A 17,934-nucleotide genomic window follows, 5' to 3' on the forward strand; every position below is an offset into this window, starting at 1 on the left:
TCTTTGGGGTGTTTTGGGTCTTTTGGGTCTTTAAGGGTATTTTGGTTCTTCAGGGGTCTTGGTGGTCTTAAGGGTCTTAGGGGATTTAAAGGGTCGTCAAAGGTCTGAGGGGTCTCAGCAGTCTAAACGTAATTAAGAGGGTGTTAATTTTTTTGAAGAAGAAGAAGACGTTTTAGTCGCATATAAACATACACACAAACAAACAAACAAACATACATACATAACCATATACGTTTGCTCTGTTATAATAAAAGAAGATGTATTTTCTTTCAAAATATACTATTTATTTATTATGTACTGCAGTTACATAATCAGCTGCAGATGCTTTGGTAACTGTGGGTGGCAGCTCAGTTGAACAAATTAAAATTTGGAAAAGTAAAACGAGGATTGAAGAGAGAAAGTACGGTGGTAGAGTGGGGAGGGAAGGGAAAGATGTTTGGGAGTAGATACGGTTTAGGTGAGAGAAGGGAAAAGACATGTTTGTGGGGTTGGGATGTGGAGGGAGAAAGGGGTGTCCCTCTGCGGAATGAAAGAGTTGGAGAACTTTCTCAGCTTTTCTCAACACAAGATTTGTCTTTGTACAAATACACTAATACAGTATACTGTGGCGGACACGAAAGCCCACTGGCGTGGTGACATCATTCCGCGCACCAAGTGGGCGGCGGCCACGCCCGAGGGGTAGGCGTGGCCTGAGGATATACACGGGCGCGCAGCCCGGAGCGCGCCGGTGTTACAGTGAGCTCCTGAAATAAAGACGCTTATAAGTTACCGCTTGTCCGCTTCCTCCTTGCTCGCAAACAGCGCGCGTAACGCCGCGCTTTACTGGTGACCTCGACGCTGGATCTGCCGGAGCGATCCTTCCACACACGACGCCATTGCCATGGCCAACAACGCAATGCCGAATAAACTTCCAGAATTTTGGGAGGCCCAGGCCGAAGTCTGGTTCGTCCAAGCCGAAGCCCAATTTCAGCTTCGGCGCCTCACCGGCGACGACACGCGCTACTGCCACGTCGTCGCCTCCCTCGGGCCCGGCACGGCCGCTCGAGTTGTGTCCGTCCTTCGCCACCCACCGGACGGCCACAAGTACGAGGCACTCAAGTGGCTACTCCTAGCCACGTTCGGCCTCACGGACGACGCACGGGCCGACCGCCTCCTGGATCTCCCTGAGCTCGGCGACGCGCCCGTCGGTCCGAATGGACCATATGCTGTCACTGTTGGGCGACGAAGCCCCCGGTTCTCTATTCCGGGCGCTTTTCCGTCGCCAACTTCCAGCGCAGGTTCGCCTCGCGTTGGCCGGGACCGTGCTAACGGAACCCCGAGCATTCGCCGCCGAAGCGGACAGGTACTTCGCGGCTTCAGACACGCGGGCGAGTGTCGGTGCGGCCCACCTCGTGGATCCCGAGGCTGATGCTGATCCACAGCATCAGCTTCCACAGCATACACAGCATGCTGATGCGCACCTCGTGGCCGCCGCCACGCCCCGCCCACCGCCGCGGCGAAAACCGCCAACGCGAGGAAAACCGCCGGCTCCACCGGCCTGGCGGAGCCAGCCGCACTCCTCCAGCTCCACCACCTGGTGCTGGTTCCACGCCAAGTTCGGCCACGAGGCTCGACAGTGTCATCCGCCATGCTCCTTCAACAGGTCGGGAAACGCCCGGGCCGGCGCTCAATAGTGGCGATGAGCGCCGGCCGTTCGAGCAGCCTGCTGTTCATAACGGACACCTTATCCGGGTGCCGTTACCTGTGCGACACGGGAGCGCAGGTGAGTGTCGTTCCCGCCGGTACGTCAGACAAGCACGCCACGGGCGGGGGCCCCGCCCCGCTTGCCGCGAACGGGACGCCCATCCGTACGTACGGAAAACGCTGCCTCTCTCTGCGGTTCGGAGGGCAGGTTTTCCGATGGTCGTTCGTCACCGCCGACGTGCCCATGGCATTGCTTGGCGCGGACTTCCTGTGCGCTAATGGGCTCCTGGTCGACGTAAAGCGCAGACATCTTGTCCAGGCCGAGACGTTCAGCTCGCTCGCTTGTGCGCTGCCCAGCTCGTCGAGCAGCTCAACGAGCGGCTTGCCAAGCGGCTTGCCGAACGGTTCGGTTCCGGCCACGTTGATCTGTACGCTTCCGGCAGCGGACGAATTCACCCGCCTCCTCGCCTCCTCGCCGGCTTCCCGGCCCTCACGCGGCCCGCCTTCTCGGCGGGGGCCGTCAAGCACGGGGTGGCCCATCACATCCCCACCGTCGGGCCACCGGTCTACGCCCGGGCACGCCGCCTCGAGCCGACAAAGCTGGCGGTGGCAAAAGCGGGGTTCGCTACCCTGGAGCGACTCGGCATCGTTCGGCGCACGGAGAGTGCTTGGGCGTCGCCGCTGCACATCGTGCGGAAGCCCGGCGGGGGATGGCGACCGTGCGGGGACTATCGCCGTCTCAATGACGCCACCACTCCCGACCGCTACCCCATCCCCCACATTCTTTTTTTTTTTTTTTTTTTCTTTTTTTTTTGTATACTGAATCGAGGCTCGTGAAAGAGCTAACATTAACTTCACAAACAAATCGACCAGACATACAAAATACACAAAAAGAGGGAGCGGAAGACAAGATGGGGAGAAAAGGGGAAGCACACACACACAATATCCGAGAGCAGGGAGATGTGTGGAAGGGAGAGGGCCCGGGGGGAGGAGGCGTGGGAAGGGGGGGGGGAGGGAGAAGTATAAAGCACAAGGACACCAAGGACTTCCAGGACAAAAGTTGGTATTTCAAAAAGTAGAATTGGGGTGAAATTAGCGGGGGTAGAAAAGATCAAGGTTTTGGATGGGGGAAGATAAGAGATGGTGGTGAACAGCTGTTTTAAAGACTTGGAGGGTGGAGTGGGATTGAAGAGAGTGAGGGAGTTTGTTCCAGAGGCGGGAGAAAAGAGGAATGAAGGAGTGAAGGTGAGCAGAGAGTCTTGATTTTGGCAGTTTAACCAAAAGAGGGTTGCAGGCAGATCTTGTGCGACCTGTAGGAATATTTGCGGGACAGAGCCCAGAGAGAGCTGGGGGGGCAAGGCCAGAGAGGAGTCGGTAGAAGACGGAAAGACCACCAACCTGCCTGCGGTGAGTGAGTGAGAGGCCCTTGGAGTTAGCTTCATCGCGGGAGATTCCAATGATTCTGAATGCTTTGGTTTCAACAGCGTGAAGGCGAGCTAGGTGTGAGGCAGGAGCACCAGCCCAGAGGGGAGAGCAGTATTCCATTGAGCTGCGGATGAAAGCCTTGTATGTGGTGAGGAGCTCAGGTGTGCCAAGGAAGGACTTCGCACGACGGAGGATGCCCAGTCGGCGACTGGCTTTGGAGGCCAGATTTGAAATGTGGTTTTTCCAGGAAAGATCATGGCAGATAGTGAGACCCAAAAGCTTGAGTGACAGAACTTCTTGGAGAGGATTATTCAGAAAGTGGATGGGAGGGTTGTCCAGTCGGTCTTTTCGGAGAGACATCGTAAGAGTGTGAGATTTGTCAGGATTGAAAGACATGTTCCACTTGTTTGCCCAGTCTGTGATTTTGTCAAGGTCTGCAGAGAGTGAGGAGGCTGCAGACTGCCGATCTGAGGGATGAAGAATGGAGTGACAGAGAGTAGAGTCGTCAGCAAAGAGATAGAGAGGATTTTCAAGAGATTCAGAGAGATCATTGATGAAGACCAGAAAAAGCACAGGGCCCAGAACACTGCCTTGGGGAACTCCAGCCTGAACAGGAAGAGGAGATGAGAGAAACCCATTCAGGGCCACACGTTGACTACGACTTGAGAGGAAGTCCGCCAGCCATGCGTTGAGATTTCCATGGATACCAAAAGAGGAGAGTTTGGTGAGCAGAGCGGGGTGCCAGACCGTATCGAAGGCACGTGATATGTCAAGGGAGACTGCTCTAATTTCCTGTTTGGCATTGAGGACCTCCATCCATTGTTGAGAAAGCAGAAGCAGCATGTCCAGAGTGGAGTGTCCAGGTCTGAAACCAAATTGATGATCAGAGATCAAGCCATTGGAGAAGAGGAAAGATTTCATATCTGAAGCAATGATGGATTCCATGACTTTGCTGATAATTGGGAGAAGGCTGATTGGTCTGTAGTTGCTGGGATCTTTTTTTGTGCAAAGCGGTGATGTTGGCAGATTTCCAAGCAGATGGAAGATGACCTTGAGCAAAAGACAGGGTGAAGAGAACAGAGAGGGGGAGTGAAAGAGCGGAAGAACATGATTTTAGGACCCGTGGGCTGATGCCGTCAGGTCCAGTTGCAGAATCAGAGTCGAGGGTTGACAGAAACTTTTCCACCTTGTCAGGAAGAAAGGACACAGAGTCCAGGAGCAGCTGGGTACGACTGGGTACGGTGGGTACAGAGAGGGATGGGTTTGGGACACAAGATTTAGAGGCAAACACAGAGTTGAGGCATTTAGCTTTTTCACGTGCAGAGTCAGCCGTGTGGCCATTTAAGGTGAGGGAGGGGATGGAGGGGGAACAAACACCAGAAACAGATTTCACCAGACGCCACCAGGATTTGGAAGAGGGAGACAGATAAGAGAGTTCGGTCCTGAGGATGGAGAGATATTGTTTCCTGGCTCTCCTGAGGGTGGACACACACTTGTTTCGGGCTTTGTGAAAGGAAATGAGATTTCCTTCCATTGGATTTGCTTTCCAGGAGACAAAAGCAAGTTGTTTCTGGGCAATAGCCTCACCACAAGATTCCGTGTACCATGGATGGGAGGAAGGGTATGACAACTGAAGACGAGAAGGGATAAATCTGTGCATGAGAGAGAGCAAGTTACTTTGGAAGAATTCCCAGGATGAGTTGATGTCAGAGGCAGTAGAGATGGGAGACCAGTCCAGATGATTGATGGCTGCTTGAAGACCGTGCCAGTTGGCCTGAGTGAAATGCCAGACTCGTCGACGCTGAGGAGGCTCTCTGAAAATGGTCAGAGAGATGTCCACTTTAACAAGCACATGATCAGAAGAGCCGATTGGAGCAGAAGAAGAGCAGCAGACATTTTCAGGGAAGTTAGTCATAACCAAGTCCAGAAGAGAAGATTCTCCGTTGACTGAGAGCCGGGTTGGGAAATTGACAGATTGTGTCAGTCCCAGTGAGTCACAGAAGTCCTTTGCTGAAGAGCCATGGCTGGTGAGAGATGTACCCACCCCCAGCCAACTGGCATGGTGACAGTTGAAATCACCACATATGAGGAAGAGAGAGTTGGGATGGGTAGATAGAAGTTGGTCCATATTATCAGACAGCGAGATGTAGATGGAGTCATCACTGTTTGGTGGACGGTACAACACGCATATGAACAAAAGGTGGGAGCGAAGGGGAAGCCGTAGCCAAAGGTATTCCTGGGGGTGAGGTGGAGAGAGGGCAGTGCAGGGCGAGTGAGGAAGAGAGTTTTTTATAAAGACAGCAACCCCACCTCCAGGACGAGGCTCAGGTCTATCATACCGGAGGAGGGAGTAACCTGGGAGAGATACCAAGGAATCAGAGACATCATGAAGGAGGAAGGTTTCTGTTAAGCAGATCACGTCTGGTTTGTCAGAAGCAACCTGTATGGAGAGATCAGTTAAGTTTGAGCGAAGGCCCCAGATGTTTGAGGTCCATACTGTTAAGGAAGAGAAAGGGGGAGCATCGGATACATAACAGGGGGGGGGAGCGGTAGGGCAGGATGTGGAAGAGGAGGAAGAGGTAGGGAGAGCTGTTGCAGGTGTGTCAGAGATTACAGAATAGCTTGGAGAAAGGGAAGAATGGGGCGGACAAAAGGTTTGATGGTGTTTGGGTGAGGCGCAGTGAGGTGTTATTTGAGGAGGGGGAAGAGTGAGGCAGAAGGTTGAGGAAGATGAAGGTGAAAGTTGGAAGGGGGAAGAAGCGGGGAGGACGCTTTGAGGAGGAGGGGTGAGAGTGGAGTCTAGGAGGGGAGGAGTGAGGGAGAGTCTCGGAAGGGAGGGGTGTGGGGGGAGTTTAGGAGGGAAGGGGCAGCGGGGGAGATTTGAAAGGGATGGGTGTTTGGGAAGATTTGGGGGGGAGGGGCAAGGGGGAAGATTTGACAGAGATGGGTGATGGGGAAGATTTGGAGGGGAGGGGTGTGATTGGATTTTGAAAAGTGAACGATTTATGGGAAACGAACATTTATTGCAAAATGAGTTTCTTGAGACATTCGAGTCAAAAATACGTTTGAGGACGCTGAAGGGTGGGTGGAGTTCTGGAGAGTTTAGGGAATGAATGAAAGATGCACTGTAAGAGATGGAATTTTTTTTTTGAATGAATAGAATTGGTGAGCAAGTCGAAAGCATCCTTTTATAGAAGAAGTAGAAAAAAGTGTTATAGAATATGACATAATAATAAAGTTCTTCAGGGGACAGATGAAACATGTATTAACAACTTGATCACGTGATCTCGAACAACGTGGTCGAAGAACGAAAGAACGAAGAACGAAAGAGCAAAAGAACGAAGAACGAAAGAACAAATAAGAACGCACTAGCGGATAAGAACAGGGAAGGAAAAAAATTTTTTGGTTTTTTTTGAGATTTTAAAACAAGGGAGTATGGGTGAAAAGACCGTGAAAAACAGAGACCGAAAGTAGATGCAGTGTGATCAAAGAACCGCTGAGACAAAAAACAAAAGCCTCAAGCCAAGGTCTGAGGACACGGTAGCCGACTAGTACTACACTAGGCCTCAGAATACACGATACGAAAAAACCGCCGATTCTGTACACAGGTATGAAAAACCAACACCGAGAAACCTATTAAAGTCACCCCAATAGGTACATACACCGAAAGAAAGATAAAGATACGACAAAAACACGAATGTGAAAGATCACTTAGCTTCGAAAGCGTGAGCGCATGGCACAGCTTCGAAAAGAGGTGACCTCGCCGTGATCTCCAATTCATTCAGGACTTTTCATTCAGGACTTTTCCGCCCGTTTGGCGGGCATGTCCTTCTTCTCGAAGGTGGACCTCATACACGGCTACCATCAGGTCCCCGTCAGGCCAGAGGACGTCCCGAAGACGGCGGTCATCACGCCATTCGGACTCTTCGAATTCCTGTGGATGCCCTTCGGTCTGAAGAATGCGGCTCAGGCGTTCCAGCGGCTGATGGACAGCGTCCTGCGCGACTTGGATTTTGTCTACGTCTACCTGGACGATATCCTCGTCGCCAGCGCGTCCCGCGAAGAGCACCTACGCCACCTCCGCACGCTCTTCGAACGCCTGGGCCAGCATGGCCTGATTGTGAAGCCCGCAAAGTGCCGGTTCGGCGTCGCCGTAATCGATTTTCTGGGGCACCGCGTCACCAGGCACGGAGCCGTCCCCCTGCCGGCCAAGGTGGAGGCGGTGAAGGGGTTTCCGCGCCCCCGCACGATCAGGGGGCTGCAGGAGTTCCTGGGCATGGTGAACTTTTACCATCGGTTCCTGCCCCGTATCGCCCAGCTCCTGCGCCCCCTGCACGAAGCTCTCCGAGGTAAGCCTGGCAAAGGCGACGTTACCTGGACCGAGCAGATGGACACGGCGTTCACGGGCGCGAAGCTCGCCTTGGCTAACGCCACCATGCTCGCGCACCCGGCGCCCGATGCACCGATCGCCCTCACCACCGACGCCTCGGACTACGCGGTGGGCGCGGTGCACGAGCAATGGGTGCGTGGAGCTTGGCAACCGCTGGCGTTCTTTAGCCGGCAGCTTCGCCCGCCCGAACGCCGTTACAGTGCCTTCGACCGCGAGTTGCTCGGGCTTCACTTGGCGGTCAGGCACTTCCGCCATCTGCTCGAGGGCCATGCATTCACGGCCTTCGTCGACCACAAGCCGCTGATCTTCGCGATGGGCAAGGTGACCGAGCCGTGGTCGGCCCGGCAGCAGCGTCACCTCTCGGCCGTGTCCGAGTACACGACGGACATCCGGCACGTCACGGGGAAGGACAACCCGGTGGCGGATTGCCTTTCCCGGGCCGTCGCCCACGCAGTCCACCTCGGCATCGACTATGCCCGGATGGCAGCGGACCAGGCCGCTGACCCCGACGTCCAGGCCTTGCGGACCGCCGTCACGGGCCTCCGTGTCACCGAGGTGCCGTTCGACGGCGCGGGCGCGGCCCTCTTGTGTGACGTCTCCCTCGGGCGGCCTCGCCCCATCGTGCCCGTGGGCTGGCAGCGCCAGGTGTTTGACGCCATCCACGGCCTGTCCCACCCGGGCGCGAGGGCATCCCAAAGGTTGATCGCTGACAAGTTCGTCTGGCATGGCCTCCGGAAGGCCATCCGCGGCTGGGCCAGGACGTGCCTCGCGTGCCAGCGCGCCAAGGTGCACCGGCACACCCAGGCCCCGTTGGCCCCGTTCACGTTGCCGGAACGCCGGTTTGACCACGTCCACGTGGACCTGGTGGGACCTCTGCCCCCCTCGCGGGGTTTCACCCACGTCCTCACCATGGTGGACCGCACCACCCGGTGGCCGGAGGCCGTGCCTTTGGCGTCGACGACGGCGGCGAACGTCGCACAGGCTTTCATCGCCACCTGGGTCGCCCGGTTCGGCGCCCCCTCAGACATCTCGTCCGACCGTGGCCCCCAGTTCACCTCGGAGCTCTGGGGGGCGGTCGCGCAGGGGCTCGGGGTCCGGCTGCACCGAACCACGGCCTACCACCCCCAGGCTAATGGCCTGTGTGAGCGATTTCACCGCTCATTGAAGGCCGCGCTCCGGGCCACCCTCCGCGACGGCGGCTGGGTCGACAGGCTCCCCTGGGTCCTGCTGGGCCTCCGGACGGCGCCCAAGGAGGACCTGCGTGCATCCGCGGCGGAGTTGGTCTTCGGGCAACCGCTGCGGGTGCCGGGTGAGTTCCTCCCCGACTCCACGGCACCATGGTCCGCGGCACAGCAGCGCTCCGCTCTGCAAGAGACCGCCCAGAGGTTCGCCCCGGTGCCAACGGCATGCCACGGGCACCCACTGACGCACGTCGCCCCGGAGCTTCGCACGGCGGAGTACGTCTTCGTCCGCCACGATGCCCACCGGACACCACTGCGGCCCCCGTACGACGGGCCTTTCCGCGTGCTGGAGACCGGGGTGAAGCACTTCACCCTGGACATCGGCGGTACTCCTGACCGCGTTTCTGTGGACCGCCTCAAGCCGGCCCACCTCGACATGGACCATCCACTGCCAGTGGCCCGACCCCCGTGTCAGGGCCGCCCCCCTGCGGGCGGACCCCCGGCACCGCCCAGCCCCGCCGCCACGCCGCCCCCCGGTCCTGCACCCATCCCAGGGGCAGCCAGGGGCATCCCACCTGGCATCCCTGCACCCCGGACGCCGCCGATCGCCAGGGGGCACTTCGGCCGGGTCATCCGGTTGCCCCGCAAACTGGCCCTCCAGGTGCGCGGGAATTCTGGGGGGGCGCGTGTGGCGGACACGAAAGCCCACTGGCGTGGTGACATCATTCCGCGCACCAAGTGGGCGGCGGCCACGCCCGAGGGGTAGGCGTGGCCTGAGGATATACACGGGCGCGCAGCCCGGAGCGCGCCAGTGTTACAGTGAGCTCCTGAAATAAAGACGCTTATAAGTTACCGCTTGTCCGCTTCCTCCTTGCTCGCAAGCAGCGCGCGTAACGCCACGCTTTAATACAAATATATTGTACAAAATACAGGTAACTGAACACCCAGATGTCCATCCCTGTAACTCATCTTCTCCACACCCACACTACCCCCTACATTTTGGTGAATATCCTGTTAACTGTTCATTTAATTGTCTATTTGTGTAATTCATTTGTTACCCTGCGCTCGCGAAGCGAAAAGCCGGGTTAGGCATTCCGTTGAATACGTGTGGCGTATGTACGTGCATGTCTGCATTTTTAAAATCCATTTTCTCTGCAACCGTTTGTCCGATTGACATGAAATTTTACCATAGGAGCGCCTCCACCTGTGGTATATTTTTATTCATAATTATGTCATAGGTCACAAGATACGGATGCTATCTTGGAAAAACGTTACAACTCTATATCTCCCAAACCGCTCAATGGAAAAAATTAAAATGAGGCTCATTGAAAAGTACTCCCCATGTGGAATAAGGTTTGTTGATGATAATGTCATCGGTGTCTTAATTATGATGTCATAATACGAGAAGTACAACACCTGCTCCGATCAGTATGAATTTTTTGTCCTCGGCAATTGTTGGTCCGATTGACACGAAATTTTCACCATAGGAGCACCTCGGCCTGTAGAATTGTAGTGATAATTATGACGTCATAGGGCACGTGGTACAGGCGCCATCTTCGAAAAACCTAAAAACATTGCACCTCTACATCTCCAAAACCGCTCCATGGAAAAATTTGAAACGTGGCTCATTGTAAAGAACCTCTGCTTTCAAGGTCTTTACATCCATCCACCCCCCCCCCCCCCACCATCTCCACCCCCATTATAACACTACATCCATGGGAATATCTCATCCGCATAACCTTGTTTTGCTTAATATTGCACTTTCTAGGAACGCTTCCACTTTGATAAATGAAACTTGCTATTGTGTGTTTTAAATTTAAATGGTACAATTTATTTCAGAAAATATCAGTTTGTAAAACGAAATTCATTTATGCAATTCGATATCTTAAAACAGATCAGTTGACTCAGAGTGTAAGTCTAGGCCCGGACTTTCGGGGAAAAAAGTGTCGACTTATACGCTGATTCCACCAGAATTATGATATTTTAGTACAATTTCCGATATGTAGAGTATTTTTTTGGAGTGCAATTGCCATTAAATAGGGCTCTCTGCATATGCTGGAACCTCCTATCTCACCTCCTTTGTCAATGGAGTCAAATACCCTCCGTGTCAATGGCTTCCCATTGTGTGTTTCTCACTCTCTGCAGGAAGGTTTTTTTTGCCTCACTCTTATTATTACCTCGGCCATCTGTGATGGACGAAGGTTATGTTTTCACCCTGGTCTGTTTATTTGTTTGTGTGCAGGATATCTCAAAAACTGGGCATGGATTCCACCGGAATTTGGTGGACAGGTTGGGTGTTTGATAAGGACTAAATAATTAGACTTTGGTGAAAATCCGGATCCAGATACGAGAATGTGTATGCCTCCGCCGACTGAGTCGCCCGAGGCATTATTCTTTTGGGTTGTCCGTCCGGCTGCCCGTCCGTCCGTGATAGGTTTTCGTTCTTGCGATAACTTGAGAACGGCTGAAGGGATCCACATCAAATTTGGTGCAGGTATGTATAATGAGGTAAAGATGAACTCATTCGATATTTGGGGCACAAAGTCAAAGGTCAGAGGTCATTCCAGGTGAAAAACCTGTTATCACGATAACTTGTGAACCAGTGATGAGATTTTGACCAATGTTGGTACAAGTATGTATTATGATGCAAAGATTAAGCAATCTGATTTTGGGGTCAAGAGGTTAAAGGTCAGAGTCTGTAATAGGTTTATAACTTGAGAACGGCTGAAGTGATCGAAGTCAAACTTGGCACAATTATGTACAGTGCATTCAGAAAGTATTCAGACCCCTTCACTTTTTTCACATTTTGTTATGTTGCAGCCTTATGCTGAAATCGTTTAAATTCATTTTTTTCCTCATCAATCTACTCTCAATACTCCATAATAACAAAGAGGAAACAGGATTTTAGAAAGTTTTGCAAATTTATTAAAAAGAAAAAACTGAAATATCGCATTGACATAAGTATTCAGACCCTTTTCTATGACACTTGAAATTTAGCTCAGGTGCCTCCCATTTCTCTTGATCATCTTTTGGAGTCTACCTGTGTTAAATTCAATTGATTGGACATGATTTGGAAAGGCACACACCTGTCTATATAAGGTCTCACAGCTGACAATGCATATCAGAGCAAAAACCAAACCATGAGGTCGAAGGAACTGCCTGCAGAGCTCAGAGACAGGATTGTGTCGAGGCACAGATCTGGGGAAGCCTACAAAAAAATCTCTGCTGCATTGAAGGTTCCCAAGAGCACAGTGGCCTCCATAATTCTTAAATGGAAGAAGTTTGGAACAACCAGCACTCTTCCTGGAGCTGAACACCCGGCCAAACTGAGCAATCGGGGGAGAAGGGACTTGGTAATAGAGGTGACCAAGAACCCGATGGTCACTCTGGTTGAGCTCCAGAGATCCTGTGTGGAGATGGGAGAAACTTCCAGAAGGACAACCATCACTGCAACATTCCACCGATCTGGGATTTATGGCAGAGTGGCCAGACGGAAGCCTCTCCTCAGTGAAAGACACATGAAAACCCACAGAATCTTATTTCTCACAGTCTGAGAGTCCTTCAGGTGCCTTTTTGTAAACTCCAAGCGGGCTTTCATGTGTCTTTGGAAAGATTATTAAATTTTTTAAGTGTTTCTTCACCGTTGAGAGAGGGGGACCAAAAACGATATATAGCAGGATATCTCAAAAAGTTTTGGATGAGTTATGACAAACTTGGTGGACGAGTTCGTAAGGTGACAAGAACAAGATGATTAGCTTTTGGTTCAGGTCCAAATCCAGATCCGGCCTATCAGCGGGATACAAAACAAACTGTTCAGCCTGGTGGAGGTATGTATGCGCTCTACCGAGTCCCGTCTAGTCTATCTGCTCTTGTCTGGCAGGATTCCACTTGTATGTAACAACGTACCTGGTCATCAACCTGTTCTTTGTAACACCGTTGATATATTTCTTCAGGAATGGTGAGAAGAGTGAAAATTGAGTCTGCATCTCTGGAGTGCGTGGAGTTTAAAAAAGGTATGAGATATTTTCCTGTTTGCTCTTGAATGAAATATATACATGGTATGGCTTTTTTCTGAAGAACGTTGGAATGAATACCTTCATTGATATCGAAGCCCCAAATTTTGGAAGTAATGAAAGTCTCAAATGCTGGAAAGCCCCAAATAATTTTTTGTTTGTCTTTTTGTTTTATTGTTGCTTGTAACAGTCAAAGTTGTATTTTCGATGCTTTGTGTAAACATTTATGTATCTGCTTCTCTTTGCTCCCATCCACACGCACCGTGCCCTGCCACTTTCTTCGCTCTCCCTCTTACCTTTACCTCATTATTTCCTTACTCTGTTCTATTACCTCCTTTTACTCACAAACACCAGTCTTTTCTTCCGCCATTATTACTCCCGCCGGGGAGTAATGCATTCGATCGTGTCCGTCCGTGTGTGTGTGTGTGTGTGTGTGTGTGTGTGTGTGTGTGTGTGTGTGTGTTCGTATGTTCGTGTGTTTGTGAACAAGATATCTGGAAAAGTTCTGAATGGATTTGGATGAAAGTTGGTGGGATGATTGCCCTTGGGATAAGAAAGAATTGATTAGTTTTTGGTGAAGCTCAGGATATTATTCCCGATCCAGGAATTTTTTTGGGGAATTTTTTGGAGAATTTTTTTTTCTGTTTTACTGCATTAAAGCTTTTATTCTTATTCTTAAATGATGTTTTTCTCCTCTAATTCCGAGATATATCAAAACAAGCATTCTGAGTATTGCGCTTCAATACATGTCCCCTACCGGCAGTCTGTCGTCCGGAAAACTGTTGGGGAAATTCCCAAAGTTCAAAGTGCCATAACTTTGTCAAAAATGATCGAAACGTCGTGAAGTTCGAACTTGATCTGTAACTTATCATGAGGAAACCATGTACCAAGTTTGAAATTGACAGACGGACAGACTGACAGACGGAGGGACGGAGTGCAAACCTATAGTCCCCTCCAGTGTACACCGGTAGGGGACAAATAAATTCTCTGACAGTTAGGGCCTACTTTCTTTTTCATTTATTGTTTTGGGCAGAGGGGATGTTAAACAAAACGTATTATTCCAACTTGACCCATGGCGGGAGTATGCGCTCTACTGAGTGGCGTTCTAGTTAACAATGAAGCTCTCTTTAATAAAGATGTAAAACAAACCTGCTCTTTTTTTTTTTTGTATACAAGATCGAGGCTCGTGTAAGAGCTAACATGAATCACAAAACAATAAAACGGACACAAAACATACAATAAAGGGAGTGGGAGACAATATGGGGAGAGAGAGGGAGGCACACAAGTACAACAGCAGAGAACAGGGATATCGGGAGATCTGTGGGAGGGAGGGGGCTTGGGAGGAGGAGGCATGGGAAGGCGGGGGGAGGGGAGGGGACATGGGGGTGGGGGTCTTCCAGATTTTTCCCCCATGTGTTCCATATTGTCTCTCCTATTCTCAAACCTCTACCCCATCTTCGATTACACAATTCCTCATTGTTTCCTTTTTCTTTGATGGCCTAGCGATATGCACACTCACCTCTAGGCTGTTTAGCCTGGGTTTGAATGTCAACCCAGCTATAAACTCTCAATCCCGGTGTTTCACAGTCATCTTGCGTATATTAGGCTGATGTGATTCAGCAAGGTGTGTGTTGTCCCTCGGATGGGCGTTCAACGTGCGTCCCTTCTTCCAGCATCCCATTGTGTCTTTTTTAAGAGTGGGCGAGCTATACCTGGCGCCATGACCAAATTCCAAATTATTGGCCGAACCAGCAGATGGCTGCTGTTAAAGTGCAGATATCTCCACCAATGTTCTCCTGTTAGTCCAAGGGCCAGACAGAAAATCGGTACCAAATTTGGGGCAAAACTTAAGTGGTATTAAAATGTTTGTGGGGTCAGTATGAACAAATTAATATATGATAACCTTTCCACAGGAGTAGCTTAGTCCATTTATTTTCCATCTTAACATTTTGGCCAAGTGGCGCTTTTTTGTAATTAAGCAAAGTCATATATCATGAAAATATTCCATAAAAAGCCATCCATAATAAGTTAATAATATTTCCAGCTCACAGAATATTTCCAAGAGTCACTGATTATGGTTATTTTACCATAATATAGGCTAACCTCGATATATCACTATGGACGGGGCCCATGAAAATGGTCCGCACTATAAGTGAATAGCAATATATAGGGAGATTTTATATGCTAATAATAAGGAAATGGGCAATTTGGGATCCATTGAATAAAAGTGAAATATCCAATATAGTGATATATTGAATAGTGATATATCGAGGTTAGCCTGTAATCATATATTTACCTCCAGATTTTCTCCAAATATTGTAAGGATGTAGATGTTAAGTTGTTTTCAGGCGGTAAACTGAATTGGGTGGGATGTGGAAGACAAGTATAAGCCTTTGTTTATTTCAGATATTTATTTCAGGTTTATAAGGTCAACTGTGTCCATCAGTATGGGTTCCAGCCCCAGTAATTAATCGGTCCTACCCTGTCACCAAGGACGTCACATGTATCCACTCAGTGTCTGGTCCCTGGGGTTACCATGGCAACACTCCTGATTGACACATGATAATAGTACACTGCTCACTCTGCAGACTGTTCCAGTGTACATGCTCCACTGCTGTGTAACATATTGCATTTTATTTTAACAGTAGATAGTGATAACATTAACAAATATCGAAGAAAACCTCCAGCATGCAGGTGCACTCCCAATCTTATTAAGGTAAGAAGTAATTTTCAGCTTTCAATGTATTTTTGTGAAGGTTATGATGAACAATACATAATCATACTTGAGTCTTTTAGGACTGTAAAAAGTGTCATGGGGGTGGTCTGCAAATACCCGCCCCCCACTTCTGATTTGTTTTAATTTCTGCTGACCACACCCCCCCCCCCCCCTCCTTCCTCTCAAAAATATCTCAAAAAGTTGTGGACGGATTCGGACGAAATCTGGCAGAGATGTAGCGTATGTGACAAGGACGAAATGCTTAGATTTTGGTGAATATCCGGATTCGGATCCGGCTCCTCGAATTTTTAAAGTGTTTCTTCACCATTGGGGGAGAGGGCCAAAAACGATACATAGCAGGATATCTCAAAAGGTTATGGATGGATTTGGACAAAACTTGGTGGACATGTTGGGTGTCTGACAAGGACGATTCGATTCGATTTTGATGAAGATCTGAATATGGATTCGGATATGAGAATTATTTAATTTTTCTAAGTGTTTCTTCACCATTGGGAGATCGGGCCAAAAACAATACATAGCAGGATATCTCAAAAAGTTATTGATGGATTTGGACGAAACTTGTTGGACAGGTTGTGTGTGTGACAAGGACGAATCGATTCAATTTCAGTGAAGATCCGGATTCGGATCCGGCTCGTAGAAGTTTTTAAGTGATTCTTCACCATTGAGTGATATGGCCAACCAGGCGGAGGTATGCTCTCTACTGAGTGCTGTTCTCGTTTGTAATACACTTGGCCTTGTGTGCCTCCATAATGTATCGTATCTTTGTGTCGTTTACCATCTTCTGAACTCCAATGACTCCATATCCGAGGTTCTCAGCGAACATTTTCACTCTTCTCTCCTATTACTTCTGGTAGCACTTTCTAATCTGTGGAGACTTTAATTGGCACCATGCTGCCTGGTTTTGTTTGTTCACATAGCTGAGCAGCTAAGTCATTCTACTGAAACCTCTGGACTTACACTATCTGCTTCTTTCCCAGCATTCATATCCTTTACCAACATTCCAGAACCCCCAAGGCATAGATGTGTGAACATGGATGTGCATGGGTGAATGTGTGGCTGTGTGCACATGAATGTGTGCACATGGTGAATGTGTGAACAAGGGACATGGATGTGTGGCTTTTGTAAAGCTAAGTGGTCTAGCCGAATATACTCAAGAGTGGTCTATTATCACATCAGCTCTTAACAGTGAATGTTTTTGGATTTTCTATGCCTCCGCAGACGAAGTCACCTGAGGTGTTATGTTTTGGGTTGTCTGTTCATCCGTGACAGGTTTTCGTTACTTTGATAACTTAAGAACAGCGGAATGGAACCAAGTCAAACGTGGTACAAGTATGTATAATTATGTTAAGACAAATGGGTTAGATTATGGAGTCAAGAGGTCAAAGGTCAGAGGTTAGGGTCTGTAATAGTGTCATGTGACTACCCTGTAGTGAACACTGCAGGGTGACACGGATGACCAAACGAGCTTTACTCCAAGGCGTTCCATCCAAAAATGACGGTATTCTTTACACACAAGGGAAAGGAGGATGACGAACTTACCTGGATGGCTTCCACCCGACTTCTTCGCACCTGGATAATTAACTCAAACCGACACGGAATTAAAATGTACAAATAAACAGGTTTAATGAAAATAAATGCCAGCAAACAAGAAAATTCGCAATAAGACTAATATCCTAAATGGGACGTCCCCACACAGACCCGAATACAGAGAAAGGGAAATATAAAAGAACGAAAATAAATGTGTGTTATTTATTGTGGGCACTTAGCTCCGAGTTGCTCTTGAACCCCGTCAGGAATTGTCAAAGATCGTCACATGCCTCTACGTCCTTGTTTGCGAAACCGCAGGCTGCACTGCCCATGGGCGTGAACTAGGCCTCGCCGCACGATCTGCTCACTCCTGGCTCCATGCGCGAAGCGAACAGGCCGCTCCCACTCGGTCGCTCCAGCCACGCTTGTCCTCACAATATCGTTTACCAACGCCAAAGCCAGACGATGCGAGGAAGTCCAGAGCCTCGACCGATCGTTATCAAAAGCCAGGACTTGAGAGACAAAGAAGAAGAGCGGAAATCAAGAGGAGAGGAAGAAGCCAAGAAGACAAAATGTCGGGGAGATATTTCTTTTATACTCCGGGCTCTGACGTCATCCGTGCCTGCTCCACCAATCCCATAGTCCCATCTTAGCAGTCCTTACTTGAACCAATCCCGGACCAATCACTGCTCTTCAGGGCGTGGTCACACGGCCCTGCCTGTGCCTGAGTGCTCACCAGGTCGGTGTTATCAGCGGCAATGCTCAATGTCCTGCTTCCGGTTGGTTTTTATTTAGGGTGGTAAATGCGTGATTTCCTGGCTAGGTGTGTGTGCTGTATGTGTTATAAGGAACAGAGGAAAAATAACAGAGGCCATTACATACAGGGGATTTACCATTAATCCCTAACTAATTAACATAACCCCACCCCTCATGATGGAAACGAAGATACGCTCTTCCATGACATACGGTCTACCGGAT

The 17,934-nt window shown here is 49.9% G+C and overlaps 1 protein-coding gene across 1 annotated transcript in view; it reads left to right on the plus strand.

The window, feature by feature from the left end:
• Nucleotides 1–17,934, plus strand: part of LOC144889519 (uncharacterized) — a 47,769-nt gene that overhangs the window by 5,067 nt on the left and 24,768 nt on the right. The window contains exon 3 of the mRNA XM_078770078.1: nt 12,633–12,692. Within this exon, the coding sequence (XP_078626204.1) occupies nt 12,633–12,692 (60 nt within the window). The remainder of the gene's footprint in view (nt 1–12,632; nt 12,693–17,934) is intronic.

This window comes from Myxine glutinosa, chromosome 1 (assembly GCF_964187855.1).
Source record: "Myxine glutinosa chromosome 1, kmMyxGlut1.1, whole genome shotgun sequence".
Lineage (NCBI taxonomy): Eukaryota > Metazoa > Chordata > Myxini > Myxiniformes > Myxinidae > Myxine > Myxine glutinosa.